Source organism: Capricornis sumatraensis, chromosome 2 (genome assembly GCF_032405125.1).
Source record: "Capricornis sumatraensis isolate serow.1 chromosome 2, serow.2, whole genome shotgun sequence".
NCBI classification, from domain to species: Eukaryota; Metazoa; Chordata; class Mammalia; order Artiodactyla; family Bovidae; genus Capricornis; species Capricornis sumatraensis.
Window position 1 is genome coordinate 85,235,529 of NC_091070.1, and position 19,096 is coordinate 85,254,624.

The 19,096-nt window shown below is 49.9% G+C and overlaps 1 protein-coding gene across 1 annotated transcript in view; it reads right to left on the bottom strand.

The window, feature by feature from the left end:
• Positions 1-19,096, bottom strand: part of CORO2B (coronin 2B) — a 70,326-nt gene that overhangs the window by 21,728 nt on the left and 29,502 nt on the right. Inside the window, exon 2 of the mRNA XM_068964468.1 lies at positions 4,836-4,952. Within this exon, the coding sequence (XP_068820569.1) occupies positions 4,836-4,952 (117 nt within the window). The remainder of the gene's footprint in view (positions 1-4,835; positions 4,953-19,096) is intronic.

The following is a 19,096-nucleotide window of genomic DNA, read 5'->3' on the forward strand; positions in this document are numbered from 1 at the left end:
CAGAGTGCATCGCCACTAGCCTGAACAAGGGGTAGAGCCTCCAAGTTCGCCTTAACGTTGATATCTTCTGACCACGTAACTGGTTCCTAATGTGGGAAACAGATCGCTCCAAAGAGAAGGAGGAGAGAAAGGCCAACCGAGGGTCCAGAAGAGAGCATGACTGAGCGTCTACTGTTGAGAATCTTATGAAGGGGCTGCCAGCAGATGAAATGAAATGGTAAACATGAGGTTGGACGCAGGAAGGGATATGTGTTACTTATCATCATTCTTATTGTTATTATTAATGGCTCTCCTTACATAGGTAAGGAAATGAGCCACAGAGAGGTTAGGGAACTTGCCCAGGTTGCACAGCTAGGAAGGGAGAAGCTGGGATTCAAAGGCTGGATTGGAACCAGGCCAAATGCCCTGTTTCTCTCCTCTGAACCCCTACCCCTGCTCATGCCTTCCTTCTTCCCTGGATGGAATCTGGCAAGCTAGAGAGGGTGTGGTCCGTCCTTCTGCTCATCTATTCCAAGAAAGAGGTGCTACTCCATGACCCCAAGAATCTAAAAATTACCCCATCTGGGGCACAGACAACCTTCCAGGCCTCTCACTGATGGTCAACTCCTCCATTCAAGGGTGGGTCTTTAAATCCACTGCCCTACTTCTAGGACAAGGAACAGTGCCTGGCACATCATAGACACCTAAGACACGCTTGTTAAATGAATGAACCAACAGAAGAAGCTGAGAGGCCCGGAAGCCTTCCGACCATCAGCAGCTTCAGCAACGAGTCACCCGTGGGGGGGCATGCTAGCTCTCGCTTTGGCCAGTAGTGAGCTGGGTAGATGGCAAAACACCCCTTTAGTCCTGAATTGGAAGAGGGGGGCCTGGTGGGGATTTCTTTCCTAGATTTTAAGGCTTAGCACTCAGCTTAGTCCTTTTGGGAAACCAATGATGAAAGGCCTACTGAGGCCTCAAGAAGCACAAAGTGACATACATAATGGAAAGAATTTTGGAAAAAAAAGAGTCAGGGTCTCTTTCTGTCCCAGCCCTTCAGCCTGCCCTCACTGGGACAGGATATCTAGACGCCTTGGCCCACATTAATGGTTATGAAGTTCTTAGTAGCCAAGAAACACTAGATTCATTTTGCTCTCATGATAAACCATTTTACAGCAGGGGAACCGGGGCCCAGAGAGGTTAAAGAAGCTGGTAAGATCACTGATCTGGGAGCCTGGCTGCCTAACGATTGAGCCACCCCTCCACACTGGTGGAGTCTCTGCAGCTGCCAGGCACACTGGTGAGGCCTCTCGGGGCTATGTGCTTCCATCTCTAAAAGGAGTGCGATGCTCCCTTCCAGCTCCAAGAGGTATTGGTTCTCAAGTTTATATGTGTGTGTAGGAGGGCAGGGGGGTGGGTGGCTTCCGGCTGCTTCCAGCAGGGCTGACATTCTGCCCCAGCCCACCCCCAGCTCCTGGCGGGGTGGGGAGCATCACCTCTCCTGGGGGGGTGCTGGGTGAAGACAGCTGCTGGATGGAAGAGCAGTGGAACAGAGGGAAAGGAAAGATGCTGAGCCCAAGAGAGGGGCCCGTCTCCCTTCCCTCCTCCCACTCTCCTGGGATCGCTCTCTCCTCTCCTTGAGATGTCAGAAACCTCTCTCTGTGGCTGCTGGAGAAGGGCTGGGAGCATGAGGCTTGGAAACCCATAGGGCCCTTCCCTGCCGCCTGCCAGCCGCCCTCCCTAGCTGCGGCAGAAGCTATAAAAAGCACAGCCCTTCAACAATAGGTGACATCACCCAGCGGCGGAAAGAACTGGATTCTGCCAGATGCCAGGGAGAGTTACAGCCCCCAGCCTTCCCTCAGGACGGGAGCCCCTTGGGAAAGGGCTTGGTATGCTCTTGGATCCCTGAAAAGAGGGGCTTCGACTCTTGAAGACCTCCTCATGCCCTAAGGGAGAGGAGACTGGTGGGGGGAGGGGGGCAGACCTGGGGGATGGACTTCACTGGAGATTTTTCAAGGGATGGAGATATGGGAAAAGAGCTGGGAGCAGGGTTGAGGCTGGCTGGATCCCCTCAGTGTCCTCTGAACGTTGTGAGACAAGCAGAGGGTGGGGAGTGGGTGTGCAGGGCCTGCCAGGGTCTCTCTGGGTCCCTTTGGGAGCTGGTTCCCTCCCCAGCTCTGGCACGTGGCACAGTGCCTGGTATACAGTGCATATGCTGACTGACCTCTTAACCTTGGTTCTGGGTGTGGTGTCTGAGGCGCAGTAAGTTGGTCATGTGATCTGGAGTGGGTTGAAGGGTGCCTGACGCTGGAGGGAGCAATGGCAGAGATGGGAAGGTCAATCAGAGCGGTGCTGGCAGCGTTGACCAGCCTCCTCACCCTACCCTGGGGGCAGCTGGTCCTCTGCCTTTCCAGCTCCCCTCCTAGGACCTGGGCAAGGATGCCCTGCTCTGTGTGCCCTCAGAGCCCTGCACGGGCTTGGCATAGGGAGCTCGCTGAGTCGGAGAGACTGTGTCAGATGAATCTGAACTGTCAGCCCCTCCAGGCTCTGAGCCTCAGTTTCCTCACCTAAAGCCAGGGCTGTGGGTAGTTGCTCAGGGTGCCGGCTGGGAGTCAGGAGACCTGGGTTCCAGGTCCGTCTGGGACGTAAGCCCCTGTGTGATCCTGGGCCCTTGGTGTGCCCTTCTCCAGGAGGGGCTTGTTTCCAGTCATGGCAGGGGCAGGGGGGATATTGACTCCAATGCCAAGACCTCTGGCCCTGAGGCTGGGGAGGGGCAGAGACATGAGCTGGCTGGACTGGCAGCCAGAGCGGAGAGTTTAGTTCCTCTCTGTTCTGGAGACTTAATCCCCTTCTCTCTGGTGAGCAGCCCCGGGCCAACTCCTCTCCCTCTGTGGCCCCAAGCCCCATGTTCTTTCTCTTTATACCCTCAACATGTACACGAGTCATACCCCGCTCCTGGGCACTCCCTTTCTCTCTGAGCCACATTCCAGCACCAGCCCAGCTGGCTGGAGTTCCACTTCTTCCACAAAGCCGCTGTGACCCATCCAGGCCCTTCCTTCCCTGACCCCAGAGCATTCAGTGTCTCCACGCCACACAGATGCAGGGGCTCCTGTTCAGATGGCTTGAGAAGCACAAGTCTCACTTCAGAGTTCAGCTGCTCACCCTGGCGTCCCAAGCCTTCCCTCTCTGCTCCTGACCTCCGTTCACAGCCTCCCTTCCTGCCCAGTCACCGTCTCCATTTTGCTGCAGAAAGTAACCGAACCTGATGGACTGTGCCCATCACAAATTCTTGCCCTCATTTCTTACGCTGTGCCCTGCCCCTGATGCTGCTGCTCTCAGGAATCCTCTTGAGTTGACTCAGGGCTTTGACTTTTAGGAGTTGGTCAAGCCTATTCTATTCTATTAGCTCCCTCCGCAACACTCCCTTTTACTAGACACTGTGCCAGCTGACCTCCTCCCTACCCCCTAATTTATTAACCAATGGGGACTATTTGCTGTGAATCTTTTTCTTTGGATAATTCATGAGATGGACTATATTCATTCTCATGTATTCATTTATCTTTCTGTTCAATTCATCTACCTACTCACCTTCATCCTGTCATCCTTCCTTCCTTCCATCCGTCCATCTATCCATTATCCATCCATTCAGAGATCTATGCATCAGTGTAGTCATCCATCCAAAGATCCATTCAGCTAGCCATCTGTTTGTCCATCCATTCATCCATCCATCCAACCAACCATCCCAACCAACCTACTAAGCATCTACTAGGTACTAGGCTCTGTGGTGGATGCTTGGGATTCAGAACCAAAAGGCCATGAGCTCTCAGGCCAGTCTGGAAAGACAGGAGACATGAGCACCAAAGTTTCTTCTAGTTCCAATATCCTGGGAGTCTATGACCTGCCCCCAGACTATGCCAGTGAGGACTAGCGAGATGCCTGTGGTCTGATCTTCCCTCATCTGGGAACACCAGGGGCTGGAGCAGCCCCTCCTCGCCAGCTCAGCTGAGGCTCTGAAATCCCGTCTTGCTCCCAGGCTGGTGTGTTGACATTGCTGAAGGGCAATTGAAGAAAGGCCTGGGGCCCTTCTCCAGAAACACAGACACTGCTGCCAACACCTGACTCTGCCTGCACGTGTGCAAGTCAGCAGAGCCTGGGGAAAGGGCGACCAGAAAGCAGCTTCACATGTTGCTCTCCCTGGATTCTTTATCTCCGCTTTCCAAATTGTCTGCCTCCTGTCTTCCCTCATCTCATCCCTCCAACCGGTTCTCTCTTCTCCTTCCCTCTGTCTCTCTGTTCCCTCCTCCTCACTTTCCTTCCCCTATTTCTTCTTTCTCCTCATTAAGTGGTAGGATGCATGGTGTTCAAATCCTGGGCCACCCCTGTGGGTCCTTGGACAAGTCATGACAAACCTCAGCCTGGTGCCCATCCCTAAAACCATGGCTCACAGAGGACGAAACTACCCAGGCTGCAAGAACAGGGTCTCTTTTGCTCATGGCGCATCCATTTCTCCCCCTTTCCCCTTCTTCCTTGCCCATATTCCTCTTCTGATCCTTTTCCTTTTGTGGTCACAGATAAGTGCCAAATCACAGATTTAATCTTTTTGTTCTGTTCTCACCTACAAAGTCAACACCTCTGAACGAAATCACGGTAAAGGCAGCAGACCTGCCATACAGTTCATGGACTGGCTCCCTGTCCTCTTCCTCACTTCCCGTCTCGGGGCTAGCCTAAGGGATGACCAAGAGGGCAGAAGAGGGGCAAAGAAGGGAGAAGGAGGAAATTTAGGGAGGAAGGGCTCCAGGAGGAAGCACGGAGGCATCCCCGTGCACCCACCCTCTCCGGGGAACACCCCCCGTGCTCACCGACGTGTCCTCTGAGCACGAGGCAATGATGTTGTCGATGAAGGGGTTCCACTTGATGTCCAGCACATTGCCCTGGTGGCCGCAGACCTTGGGATAGTTGGGTTCGATCCTGCCCGTCTGCCAAGGAGAGAGAGGGAAAGAAGAGAGAGGGGATTAGTTTGATGGCCCTGGGATGACCCAAAAGAAGAGCCAGAAGGTCCTAGAGGGCCCACTAATGTTTCTGGATCCCTGCATCCAGCTGGGCCAGACTGCTCTGTGGCTGCATCCTCCCAACCCTGAATGGTGGTGGGAGGGTCCCAGAGCAGGGTGGGTGGGGCCATGCTGGTCCACACGGCATCTGAGTGCAGCTTAGAGAAAGGTGTCCCTTCCTCAAGTGAAAACATCTAAAGTTAAGATGTACCCATCCACCTGAACCACCAAAGCCTGGTGGGCAGCAGCGCTGGCAGTTCGTGGGCCGTATGTCTGTACTTCCGCCCCATCTCTAGGGGGAGCTGACCCGGACATGTTTGGATCAAGAGGCGACTCTTTCCTGCCGCTCCAGGAATTGGTGGAGAGGTCTGAATCTCCGGGCACACACACACGTTAATCTGCCTGGGAAGTGAACGGTGCTGTTCCCAGATGCGGTGCATGCTTGTTCAGTGTGTGCCCGGTGCCCTGTGGCTGAAAGCACCGTCTCTGGAACCACATAGGCCTGTGTTTGAATCACAGCTCTGCCGCTTTTGAGCTCAGAGGCCTTCAGAAAGTCAACGAACTTCTCTAGGCCTCGGTTTCCTCATTTCCTTTCTTTCTTTTTTTCACTGCTTCAGCAACTTTATTTTCAGACACGTGGATATTAAATCAGCTGGAAAGCTTGAGAGTGCAGCTGTCATAAGAGAGGTTCCTCATTAGTATTGCTGTGAAGATTAAATGAGCGAACGTGCTTAACAAAGTACTTAGCGTGGAGATTATCATCATAGTGAATGCCCCATACCCAATACTAGTTATATCATACAGGTTAGATGACACCTCCTCCAGGAAGTCTTCCTTCAAAGAATTAAGCACTCCTCCTCGGTGAGCTCATTGTATTCTGTTCTTCCCTCTATTATAGGCACCATCACAAAGAATTGCAGTCTGCTTCTGTCTATGAGCAACTGAGGACTGCCTTGTCTCTGAATCTCCAGCAACTTACAAGTCTGGCAACAGTAGGTGCTCAGTACATGACTTGAAAGACATCCTGCAGTGGAGATGTAGTCCACAAAAGATGGAGCAAGGGGAGTCGGGGTGAGGGGTAGTTCCATGCCTACTGGCTGCAAAGGTGGAAGAGAGGAGAAATTGGAGACAGAGGCTGTGTCTCCATCCCCAGGTTAACATGAGATTTTTGGTGTGTGGAGGAAACAGGAAGGGTTTTCCCAGTCACTGCCCATCAGCTAACAGTGGTTAGGTGATCAGAGGCACCTGAGGCAGGTCAAACCTCACCCTCCTTATATTCCTCAACTGAATAAGCAGGAAATCAACCAGTTTCAGGCAAGCCCCTGCTACACGTGCCTTATAGTTCACCACTGTGATGGGGCAAGAGTTATTTTAGAATGTGTGTCCTGCCGTAACCTCTTCCCCACCCACTTCTTGTCTGAATGTCTATCTCCAGGTTGATTTTTTTTAATAACACAGCAATGGCAGTGGTATGGAGGGTGAGGCATGAGGCAGAGAAAGAGAGAGAGGAAAAAGGCCTCGGAGATTGTACTTGGGAGAACTTCACTGACACTGTATCCTGGGGGAAATTAGAGATTTAAGGAAAAGGATTTGGGGAATATGGCTCTCAGTTCAGAATGGGATCCCCTTTTGCATCTTATGAGGGACACGATATGACCTGGAACACCCTTTTCAATTACTTTTAGGCTGTTGGACTATGTTTCTGTAATTGAGACTCTGAGCAGAGACTGATCCACACATGGCCCTTTGGATTTACTAGAGTTACGAAGTAGCTTCTTAAACTCTCACAAAACCCTGGGAATTAGGCATGAGGAAATGAATGCCCAGAAATGTTAAGCAATTTGCCCAAGGTCACCCAGCTGAAAGCAAAGCTAGGATTCCCACACAGGGGTGACCCTCAAAGCCAAGCTGAACCCCACTGCTTATTGCTGGCCAACTCCCCTCCTCCAGCTCTGATGTCCACGGGCTGACAGGCCCTGCATCACCTGTTTCCACAGCTCACGCGCTCTCTGCCAGAGCCTTCTCTCCTTACATCTGATCCTGAAGGCTGCCCTGAGTAAAGCTGTCTGCATTTAGCTTTCGGTACCCAGGCAGATCTCAGGGGCACTGAATCAGTCAGTCAATAGGTAGCCAGAAGCTAGCAGCAGCTTCTGGTCAGCAGCCTGCAGGTGATGTCCTGGAGGGACAGGTGAAGCCACATCACTGGAGTGTATCAGAATGGGGAGAGGTCAAGTTTCTACACTGGGGGGTGGGGGGTGGGGGGTGGGGGGTGGGTGGGCTTCCCATGTGGTGCAATAGTAAAGAACCCACCTGTCAATGCAAAAGATGCTGGAGATGCAGGTTCGACCCCTGGGTCAGGAAGAGCCCCTGGAGAAGGAAATGGCAACCCACTCCAGTATTCTTGCCTGGGAAATCTCATGGACAGAGGTGCATGCTGGGTTATTGGTCCACGGGGTTGCAAAGAGTCAGACACAACTGAGCTCGCACCCATGCACCATCCTGACAGAGCGTATCCTTCCAGGTGGACTTTCCTTTTCAAAATGGATGCCTTCCTCAAAGGGATGGTTAACGTTGGTTTTCATGGCTGAATCACATTGTTGTTCTCGTAAATGGTGACCCGCAGAGTTCTGCAGTGCAGAACCTGCTCAGCTGTACACAGCATCCTCAATGGGAGGGACCTCTTTTCAAATTGGCAGCTCTGAATTTTTCTGTTTTATATAGTAGGGATCAAACTCTGGCCCACGGCAGTGAAACCACTGAATCCTAAACCACTGGACTGCCAGGGAATTCCCTAAATTTTGTTTGAAAGACAAGATTCATTGCTAAGGAGAAAAGTTTGAAAACCACAGTTATATAGAGAAATCAAGCAAATTTTAAAATACAATTATTAACACCAGGAGAAGAACTGCATAAGAAAGCTTATACAATCATAGTCATAATGACTTATGGACAATATTTACATTGTGGTACTAATGTAAATCCTGAATGCTTATTTAAACATGGACTTCCCTGGTGGCTCAGATGGTAAAGCGTCTGTCTACAATGCGGGAGACCTGAGTTCGATCCCTGGGTCGGGAAGATTCCCTGGAGAAGGAAATGGCAACCCACTCCAGTACTCTTGCCTAGGAAATCCCATGGACGGAGGAGCCTGGAGCAGGCTACTGCCCGTGGGGTCGCAAAGAATCGGACAGGACTGAGCGACTTCACTTTCACTTTCAATAATGTAAATCCTGAATGTTTATTTAAACATGAGTTGTGCTATAATACACTGGGCTGGCAGAGGTAGGAAAAATGTGTGTGTGTAGAGTTAAGACAGGAGACGGAGCTGCTAGAGAGCCAGATCCTCATCTTCCATAATAGGAAGTCAATAGACAATGTCTAAGATTTTTAAAAATCAAGACATTGAAGAGAAAGCATGTCATTAAGAAATACAAAGAGAAGTACAAAAAGACCCAGCTCAAAACACTGGAAGCAGCTAAGGAGTAGGAAATGAGGGGTGTAGCAAAGTAGGGTAAAGATCGAGGGGGGAGGGCCTGGTGTGCTAGCAAGCATTTAACAACTGATTTTCCAGGAAAGAAAGGCCCTGGTTTGGAACATTTGCCAATTTCAGTGGCAAATGCCCATCATTTCAAACTACCATGGTGCTATCACCAGAAGCAGAGTTAAAAGAGACTTGGGAGGCTTCCCTGGTGGGGACAGGGGATAAGAACCTACCTGCCAATGAGGAAGACACAGGTCTGATCCCTGGTCCCGGAAGATTCCACAGGCCAAGGAGCAACTAAGCCCAGGAGCCACAGCTACTGAGCCTGTGTGCTGCAATTACCAAAGCTGGTGTACTGCCTCTACTGAAGCCTGTCCATGCAGAGCCCATGCTCTGCAACAAGGGAAGCCGCTGCAGTGAGAAGCCCACGCACCGCAGCTAGAAAGGAGCCCCCGCTCGCCACAGCTAGAGAAAATCTGTGTGTAGTAACGAAGACCCAGCACAGCCAGGAAATAAATAAATTAAATAAATGAGATGCATTTATTAGGAAAAAAGAGACAGCAGCACACCAGACAGTAGTAAAATAATTAGGAAGAAATAAATTTTTAATATTTAGTTCTTCTGTTTTTAACATAATTCATTTAATTGAAAGTTGCATAAATTGTAATAATCGTGCTTAAAAAGTGGCAGGGAAAACTCCTAAAAATTTAACAACATGCAAAAATTAAACAAAAATTTAAACATGAGCTGGTGTAAGCCCACCCCAGCACAGCCCTTGCAGTGTTATAGGCCTCAGTACTATTAGACTTCATGACCCCTGTACAATTATTACTCTTAGAGACCTGACAAAGAACAAACAAATAAAATGCATGTATCAGGTGTTCTAAAGGAAGCTTGTTCTGAAATTGTTTTCCTGAATTTGTAATAAATGTGAACAATCCTCTCCCCAGACCCTTCAAATGCCTCTGTTTTCTGTTCTACTTTCTGGATGCAGGTGTGGCTAGAGACCAAATGCAGATCTGGTTATTCATGGCAACCCAACACTGCAGTCTCATACTTGCGCCCATGGCAACACTAATAGCTATTATTAACACAGCAATATAATCAAACATATTAATTTACAGACACCATCACATTTAATCCTCATAGCAACCCCAGCTTGTATCTGAGAAAATAGTTGTGTAAAGAGCTTCTCCCAGGTGGTGCTAGTGGTAAAGAACCCGCTTGCCAACGCAGGAGATGTAAGAGACAGGGGTTTGATCCCTTGGGTTAGGAAGATTCCCTGGAGGAGGACATGGCAACCTACTCCAGTCTTCTTGCCTGCATGTCCCACGGGCAGAGGAGCCTGGTGGGCTACAGTCCATAGGGTTGCACAGAGTGGGACGCAACTAAAGTGACTTAGCACAGCACAAACAGCTTCTAAGGAGTGAAGTCAAAGTTTCTCACTGTTTCATAACTTTAGAATCACTGTTGAGATGGTCAGCTCACAGAACTGTTCCAGCAGGAGGGTTCCCCGGGGTCCTGGGGTCTAACCTGCCATTTGAACCTCAAAAGGAGCTTGAGCCTCAACAGAGCTGGGACAGAAATCTTGCTGCATAGGGTGGGGAGGGGGTGCCTGTTACACGGTGTCTATAATCACTGGGGAGATCTTCAGGCTGTTAAGGGCAGGCCTTGTCCTGGCCACCTTGAAGGACAAATCCAGTTGGGACAGACCTTCGATGTCAGATGGCAGGGGCCGTGCACCCTGAGTCTTCTCAAGGAGGAGCCCACAGCTGGAGATCAGGCTGCAGCTCAAATATTCCTGAGCTGCCAAAAGACAGAGCTGGGAGGGGCTGGGACATGGCCTCTACAGGGTGCAGGGGAGGGCCAAGCAGGGCAAATTTCCCACAGATCTATTTGACAGGGTCTTGGGCTTCCCCGGTGGTTCAGACAATAAAGAATCAGCCTGCAATGCAGCCTACCTGGGTTCGACCCTTGGCTTGGGAAGATCCTCTGGAGAAGGTCATGGAAACTCACTCCAGTATTCTTGCCTAGAGAACCCCCATGAACAGAGGAGCCTGGTGAGCTACAGTCCATGGGGTCGCAAAGAGTCGGACACGACTGAGTGACTAAGCACACACAGGACAAAGACTTTCGTTTTTATTTGTATTATGTATTTTTCATATTTTGGCCGTGCCACGCAGCTTGTGGGGCCTCGGTTTCCAGACCAGGGATCGAATCTGGGCCGTGGCAGTGACAACACTGCATCCCAATCACTAGGTCACCAGGAAACTCCCTCGGAGACTTTTAAAAGTTTCTTAGCCTTTGATCAATAACTCCACTTTGGGAATGCATCCCAGAGAAATGAACAGGGACGCATACTAAGACATTCACTGCCTGGTTATTTGTAAGAAGGAACAAAAATAAAAGCTCAACAATGGTACATTGCGGAAATGAATTTTAGGATGCCAATATAATGGACTATTATGAAATCACTTAAAATCATATTTTCAAAAAATATTTAATGACATGGGAATTGCTCAAGGGCTAATGGTAAGTGAAACAGTCAGAATCAAGTTTATACCTGAAATGATCCCTAGCTATTAAAAAAAAAAAAACAGTCTGTAAGAAAATGCATCAAAAGGTTAATAGCGACAATCTCTCGTTAGTTGGATGTTAGTTTTTCTCACTTTTATGCAATGAACATTTATAATTTCTAATAAAATATAAATGTCATTTAAAACACACAGACACTCACCACAGTGTTTTGTTTCTGGTACCCCAGGTGGGAGATGATCACCATAGATTTGATTGAAAACTATCCCTCTCTGGTTTCAGTTAAGCAAGTCTTAAGGAAATGAGATGCAGGCTCATACTGACCAGATTTACATGTTTCAGAAGCTTTGGTGGAACATAGATATGGTTTGCTCATACAGGTTTCTTTACTCACTTGTTGCCACACAGATAGTTTAGGGGAAAATAAGATCCTTGAAAGTGAATAAAATTATATAGCTAATTGAAAATATGTTTCAGCGTGTGTGTGCGTGTGTGTGTGTGTGTGTGTGTGTGTGTGTGGGTGGTGCATGTGTGCAGGCAGGCCAGGCTCTCCCTTGGAGAGGCTGGACGGTGTGCCTCACCCAGCAGATTGCCAGGGGAACGGCGGGTACCCTGGGCCCCAGTCCAGGCTTTATTTGAACCCAGTGAACTGACTGAGATATTTTCAAAACAACCTGCATTGCAGCTTCAGCTTCCTAGAATTTCCCATGGTTGCAAAGCTGAATTTTGTACACAGAAGCAAAATGTTTTCTTACCTGGAGAATCAGCTTAGTGAGGCAGAAAGAAAAGAGTGAGCAGGAGGCAGGCTTTCTAGACCCGGTCTCAGGCCATCTCATCAACCAAATGACCTTGAACGTGCCCCTTGGCTTCTCCGGGCTTCCCAGATTCCTGGACCCTGGGCAAATACCTTTCTGCTTCTTCCTGGCTGCCCATTTTACGGTATGAAGCCAGGCATACCTGCAACCAGAGGGCCTAGCTTCTGGCACACCAGGACAGAAGGCATGGATGAGCATCAAATCATGGGGATGGCATCACTGGAGATCACAATGAAAAAGATGAGGATGGCGATAAAGATCGTTTGACAAGTGCTTACAGTGTCTCGTGCTCAGCAATTTGCATACATTATTTTATGTAAGTCTTGTTACAAAGTTTTAGTAACTCCAGCCAGGACCTACTGTATAGCACAGGGGACTCTGCTCAATATTCTGTAATAACGTAAACGGGAAAAGAATTTGAAAAAGAATAGATGCATGTATACGTATCACTGAATCACTTTGCTGTACCCCTGAAACTAGCACAACATTGTTAACCAATATAAATTTAAAAAAAATTAAATTTATTAAATCCTACAACTCCCCTATAACAATCCATTTTATGGATGAGAAAACCACACTCTGGTCAATGATTTGCAGAAGGTGATGCAGATGGGCAATGAGAAGCTGCAATTTGCATTGGGTGCTGTCTGGCTCTGAGGCACCTCGGCTACACTGCCCTCCTATTTCAGAATGTAGGTGAGGGCCTCCCCGGTGGTCCAGGGGTTAAGGATCTGCCTGCCAATGCAGGTGACATGGGTTCGATCCCTGGTCCAGGAAGACCCCACATGCCAGGGGTCAACTATGCCCATGTGCCACAAATACTGAGCCCATGCTCTCAAGCTGCGCTCTAGAGCCCGTGCTCTGCAGCAAGAGAACCCACCACTATGAGAAACCCGTGCACCACAATGAAGAGCAGTTCCTGCTCACCGCAGCTAGAGAAGGCTGGCACACAGCCACGAAGACCCAGCGCAGCCAACGATAAATGAATAATTTTTAAAAACAGCGTAGGTGAGACACTTGATAGATAAGTGGTGATTGTTGTTCAGTCGCTCAGTCCTGTCCAACTCTTTGCAACCCCAGAGACTGCAGCACACCAGGCTTCCCTTCACCATGTCCCACAGCTTGCTCAAACTCACGTCCACTGAGTCGGTGCAGCCATCCAATCATCTCATCCTCTGTCACCCCCTTCTCCTCTCACCTTCAATCTTTCCCAGCATCAGGGTCTTTTCTAATGAGTCAGCTCATTGCATCAGGTGACCAAAGTATTGGAGCTTCAGCATCAGTCCTTCCAATGAATGTTCAGGGTTGATTTCCTTTAGGATGGACTGGTTTGATTTCCCTGCGGCCTGAGAGAGTCTCAAGAGTCTTCTCCAGGACCACAATTCAAAAGCATCAATTCTTTGGCACTCAGTCCTCTTCATGGTCCAACTCTCACATCCGTAAATTAGGGGGGAAAGTCATGAATCAGAAGTAGGCCTTCAGAATTTCTCATAAGGTTATCAGAAGGGACTGACTGGCAACTCAGTTGTGAAAACCCTCATGCTTGCTCCTGAAGACCCTCCCTTCCCCAACGCTCTCTTTCCTCTCCCTCGCCCTAGTGGTTCTCAAACTTTGCTTTTGTTTTAGAATCACATGGGAAGTTTTAAAAATTCCAGTGCCCAGGTGGGGATCCCGTATCAATTTAATCCCAGTGTCTGGGAAGGGGGAGCCAGGCATCAGTGTATTTTAAAGATTTCCAACTGATTCCCTTGGGCAGTGAAGTGTGGGAGCCACTACCCTAAAGACTCCATATTCTGCTGGGCCCTCAGGGAAGTACCTGCAAAGCTCATTCCTTCTGGCACAGGAGCAGAGACTGTTGGTGTTGCTAGATGTGGATGCCAGGGGTGAGAAGTCAAAAAACAGCATTGCATGTTTAGTGCAGGTCCAGATAAAGCAAATAGGAAGAAAAATGGTCACATCAGGTGATGTGCGATTTAAAAGAAGCCCCAGAGCAATAGATAACCCTGACCCAGGAGATGGGTGAGCTCACAGTGGAACCCCAAGCTTCTGCATGAGAGATGTTTTGGGCTCTCCACCCTTCTGCCTCTGTCATCACACTCCCTCCTCCATGTGCTGCCCCAGGTGTCCCAGACTATCTGAGTAGGCTGCCTACTACTGTCTTCCCTTCTCTGGATGGACGTGGACATTAGTGAGAGAGTTATTATAAACTAGGCAATGTAGTCCTTCTCTCTAAAGCTCTGGGCAGAGTCAGGCCCCTGTGTCCAAGCCTCCTGGGTGTGAAGGAGGCCTCGGCCTCCAGCTCTCAGCCTTGACACTTCACAAAGCACTTGCGCCTGCATTATCTAATTATTAATGCCCAGGGAAGGGGTGACCCAAGGGAACTTGCTCCTGGTCATCTCCACGTGGCAGTGACACCAGAACAAGATTGTGCAGCCTCAGAGCTCCGGGTACCACCATGGCCTTCTCAGCAGGGCCTAAGCATTGTGTGTCCTTTGTCCAAAGCAGGGGTCCCCAGTGTCCAGTATCCAAAGCCTGATGATCTGAGGTGGGGCTCATGTTATAATAATAGAAATTAAGTGCACAATAAATGTAACGTGCTTGAACCATCCCCAAACCATTCCCCTCTGCCCTGGTCTGTGGAAAAATTGTCTTTCACGAAACTGGTCCCTGGTCCCCAAAATGTTGGGGACTGCTGGTCCAAAGTGTGGGTACCACCACCTCAGGTATGCCCAATCTGCCAGTGGCTGTCCCCAACACACGAGCACACACAGGCACGCACACTCACACATTTACACATGCCCTTTCCCCCCATATAAACTGCTCTCCACACCACTTCTTCCCAGGCCGCCGACTGCATTTCCTTCCCTCCATCCCGATCAGAACTTCCTGGGCTCATGTCCCACACTTCAGGGCCCTGCACTCTTCAGCCCGTTAATCTGAAATAATATGTATAATAAACAAGAGCCTGCTAAGGAGAACACTGGAGGCTAATGGGTCAGTCCATTTCTCCCTGTGGGCCATCGATGTGCATGTTCACAGCAAATTTTTAGAGAAGACCATTTAGCCCAGAGGTGGTCTCTCCTGGGTGTCTGGACCCCTGGGCAGTCCTCTGGGAGCTCTATTTTGGGTGGAGGGCTTTGTTCGTGCTAGAGCTCACAGGACTGTCCTCAGATTTCTGAAGTGGGCCTGCCGATTTGCCCCTGTCTCTAGTGTCTGCCCTCTGCAGTTCTCTCTGATCCAGCTTGCATACCGTTGTCTAATTTTTCCAGAGTACAGCTCTGCTGCAGTAAGTCTCCCACTCTGAAATTTTCAATGGCTCCCTACTCTCCCTACTATCTTGACTTTCAAAGCCAAATTCCTTATGAGACATCAGAACTGCTGTGGTCCCAGCCTGACCCTGCCCTGATACAATCGCCCACCCTACTGCTCATGTCACACGAGTGACTCTCCACACCCCCGACCTCCAACGCTCCCGCCACCTGATAACCTTTGGTTCCTGGCTCAGCCCTGCCTCCCGGCTGTGAGCACCCCGAGGCTGGTGACCTTGGCCCCCCTGCCTTCAGAGCCTCATTTAGTGCCCTGCTCATAACAAGCACTTGCGCTGGGTGAATGACTATCAGCCCACTTCCCACCTCTGAGTCTTTGCTCACGCTGTTCCCTCAGCCCGGATGCCCTTCCCCATCCTCAGCACCCAGGAAACACTGTCCAGGGAGCAGACATATCTCTCAACCTTTCCCACTCTGGGAGATAATACTGGATCCTGCTGTTCTGACCTTGAGAAATTCTAGGTCTGGGGCTGAGCTTCGGAGTAGATTCACAGTCAGAGGGCAGAGTGTGTAACAAAGGCTGTGATGCTCTGAAGGCCGTCACCCTGTCAGACAAAAGTTCATGGAGAGACCTCAGGAAGCCTCCCAACTTCATGACTTCCTGTTTTGAAATTTCCCCTCGGTCTTTTATCTTTGTGTTTCTCAAGCTGGAAAGGGTTTGCTGGTTTTTCCAGTTAAAATCCCCAGTGTGCATGCGTGCTTATGTTCTGGGGGAAAATGGTGGGAGCGGGTTCCCTGGGGAGGGTGGGTAGAGGGTTTGTTTGGGGAAGAGCTGTAAGGAATTCTCTTTCTCCTGGTATGTATTTGAGCACTTGGAGATGAACCTGGTTTTCCCAGGCTCCAGCAGGAAGAGGTAATAAGGCCACCTTTGTCCTCGGTCCTGGCCTGTGTCATGCGGCAGACCCCAGGGGAAGAGATAAGAGACTCCTTGAGGCTGAAATGGGAAAAAACTGAGTAACAATGGATGTGTAAGTGAGTGTGAGTGTGTGTGTGTTGGGGAAAGGGATGCCTGGGACCTCAGTGTTCACACTAGTCCCTGTAGTTTCCTGATTACTGGCCCCTTTTTATTAAGATAAAACCCCATGCTAAAACATAAAGAAAATAAGAAAACTCCAAACTTACTGTGCCTGAAGAGTCTACACAGAGTGGGGTGTTTGAGGGGGGGTCATGGGGGTGTGGGTTTCTGGCCCTGGCTGTTCACGGTCTCCTGGAGAGACAGACAAAGAGCTAGACAAGGTGCAGGGTGGGCTGTGCTTCGGTGGGGGAAATGCCGGGGCTGTGGGAGTGTGGAGGGGGGCAAGTAGTTGAGGCTCTGAAATCCAGAAAGGCTTCCCAGAGGAAGTGTGGAAGGCCCAAAAGATTGATAGCACACAGCCAAGGACGGCGTGGGGGATGCTTACGACACAGAAGGACCAGTCCCTGCCAGATAAGTGGAGAGAAAGACCAGAGAAGGGCCAGTTCAGACGGTTCAGGAACTCGCTGGCCTCATGAAGGGGTGCGGGCTTCACCCCGTGGGCCGTAAGTATAATGGGGCTGGGGACCACAGAGAGGAGAGTCCCTCACACCCCAGTCCTGCCTTCATGTCCCAGTGTCCCACTGTGGGGAAGAAGGGGAGTGAGCCAAAATCTGTGCCTACTGGAAATGTAAAAGAATTGGCAAAAAATACAAAACAGCATCCATGCAAATTGTGGGGGAAACCTTAGTTTTGTTTGTTTTACAATGGGCAGAAAAGCAAATCTCTGGTGGTGTCAGAAAAGCAAGAGAAAAGGAGAGTGCTTGCACCATCTCGAGGCTGTCCACACCAGCCCTGTCCTTCCTCCCTGTCACAGAGCCAAGAGGACAAAAATCCCTCTTTCTATTTGCCGTCTGGCCCAGGGAGAAAGGACAGAGAGGTGGACCCCTCTGCCTGAAGCTCTTCCTGCAACCTCCCCACACACCTATTTCTCCTGCAGAATGAGAGGAAATTCATTAGGGGCCATTATTTTGGGCCCATCCACCCGGGTTTGGCGAGCATTGCTACAGCTCTGTTCCAGTGGACGGGGCAGCAGCCTGGAGTCAGGGCTCCGGCAGATATTGTTAATTGCTTCCTGTGTCCCTCCTGAGTCCTGCCATCCTTGGAGATCTGAGCTGGACATGGATGAGATGAAGTCTGAATGTCTGCCTGGGGCCACGTGACCCCCTAGAGCTCTGACAGCTGTCTGCTAAGCCTCTGAGACCCCTGGGTACCTCTCCGCATTCACAGGAGATTCCCAGAGGCCTCGGGTAAGTTAATCCTCACAAATACCTTCACATCCGCCCCTTCCTCTCCAGGCCCACCCTGCCTCCCACCTCCAGGCACTCATACTCTCCCAGCTGCTCTCCTTCATGCCCGCCTTTTCCCAAACCCCACTGTGACATCGGCATTCTATTAATATAATGATTTGCACTGTGCAGCTCCTCCAGAACTTTCCACGGTTGTAACCATTTGTATGAATGTGGTAGTTTGGCATCCAAGCTTCCCTCCTGATCTGGGGGACTCTCCTGCTGTGGGCTGCTCTGATGAGACGCAGTGCCTCAGCTCCCATTGTGAGAGCTGAAATGGGGCTCCTCCGACCTGGGGTCCCCCGCTGGCAAGCAGGGACATGTAGCTGGGCTTGGCCAATCAGACCTTCTGCCAAGGGTGGCCAAGCTCTGATTTAACTTGGTGCTCACTTGTGTTCCAGTTCCATTTGCCAGCACCCAGCCCCTTGGATCTATGAAGGCCCCCAACCCTCTTTTGCTCAGGAAGATCAAAGGCGACTTTTATGGCCAGCTAGGGATCCAGACTGAGTCAGCGCCCTTGTCCCTACCTTGATTAGATCCAGCTCATCGGCCTGGCCCTTGAGGGACTCACACACCCTGTTCCACACCCTCCACCAACTTACCAACCAGTTTCTTCAACACTACTGGGGGTCTTACTTCTCAATTTAAAATATTGTATCTCAGGTCTTTATAAAATACTGCAATCTCCCTACATCCCAGTATTTTGATGACCACATTTTTTTTTTCCTCAGACTGCTTCTCACATCTAGAAGAAACACAGAACTTCTTTGCCAGGTCATATGTGTCCTAACCCTTGAGTTGGGAAAACACGGTCCCCAAACAGGGTGCTCCTCACTGGCCCATGACAGCCTCACTCCCCCTCCCCACCTTCCTCATAACACATGTCCTTCCCAGGCTGGGCCTCTGAACCTATGCAAGCCTTAGCCATCCTTCCCCTTAGCTTCACAGCTCTCCCCGTAACTCACCACTTGTGATAATACTGGTGATCACTGAGGGCCTTCGACATGTCAGGCCTGAAACCAAATGTTATTTCAATTATTTACCAAGATAACTGTATAAAGTACATATCATTGTGTCCATTTTACAGAGGAGGAAGCTGAAGCTCAGTGAAATTAGTTAACACAGTGTAAGGCCAGGACTCAAGCCTCAGTCTGTGTGACTTCTGAGTTAGAATGTAATCTACCTGAGCGGCAGTGCTTGGTCTAGTTCTCTGCTGTAAATCCAGTGTCTGGAATTGTGCCTGACGGATGGTAGGCTCTCAGTAAATTTTCATTGAATGAATTAATGATGCCATAAACTTTGGGCCTCATCGGGTCCCCTGTACAGTTGCATGGGTTGTGCACTGCACAACTCAATGGACTCCAATTCACATGGTGTGGAGCCTTCTGCAGTGCTCTGGGCTTAGCCATGATGCTGCCCTGCCCCTTCACTTAGTACTGCCTTGTGTTTGCTCTGTTTCATGGTTGTTGGAGATTATCAGTACCGTCATCTTAGATGAGATAATCATGGAGGTTTCTCAACAGAGTGTGGGACAAAAGTGAAACCTAAGACACGAGAGACATGCTTCTTATGCCCTCTGGCTACAAACACAAGGTCAGGTCTGTACTCGAGATG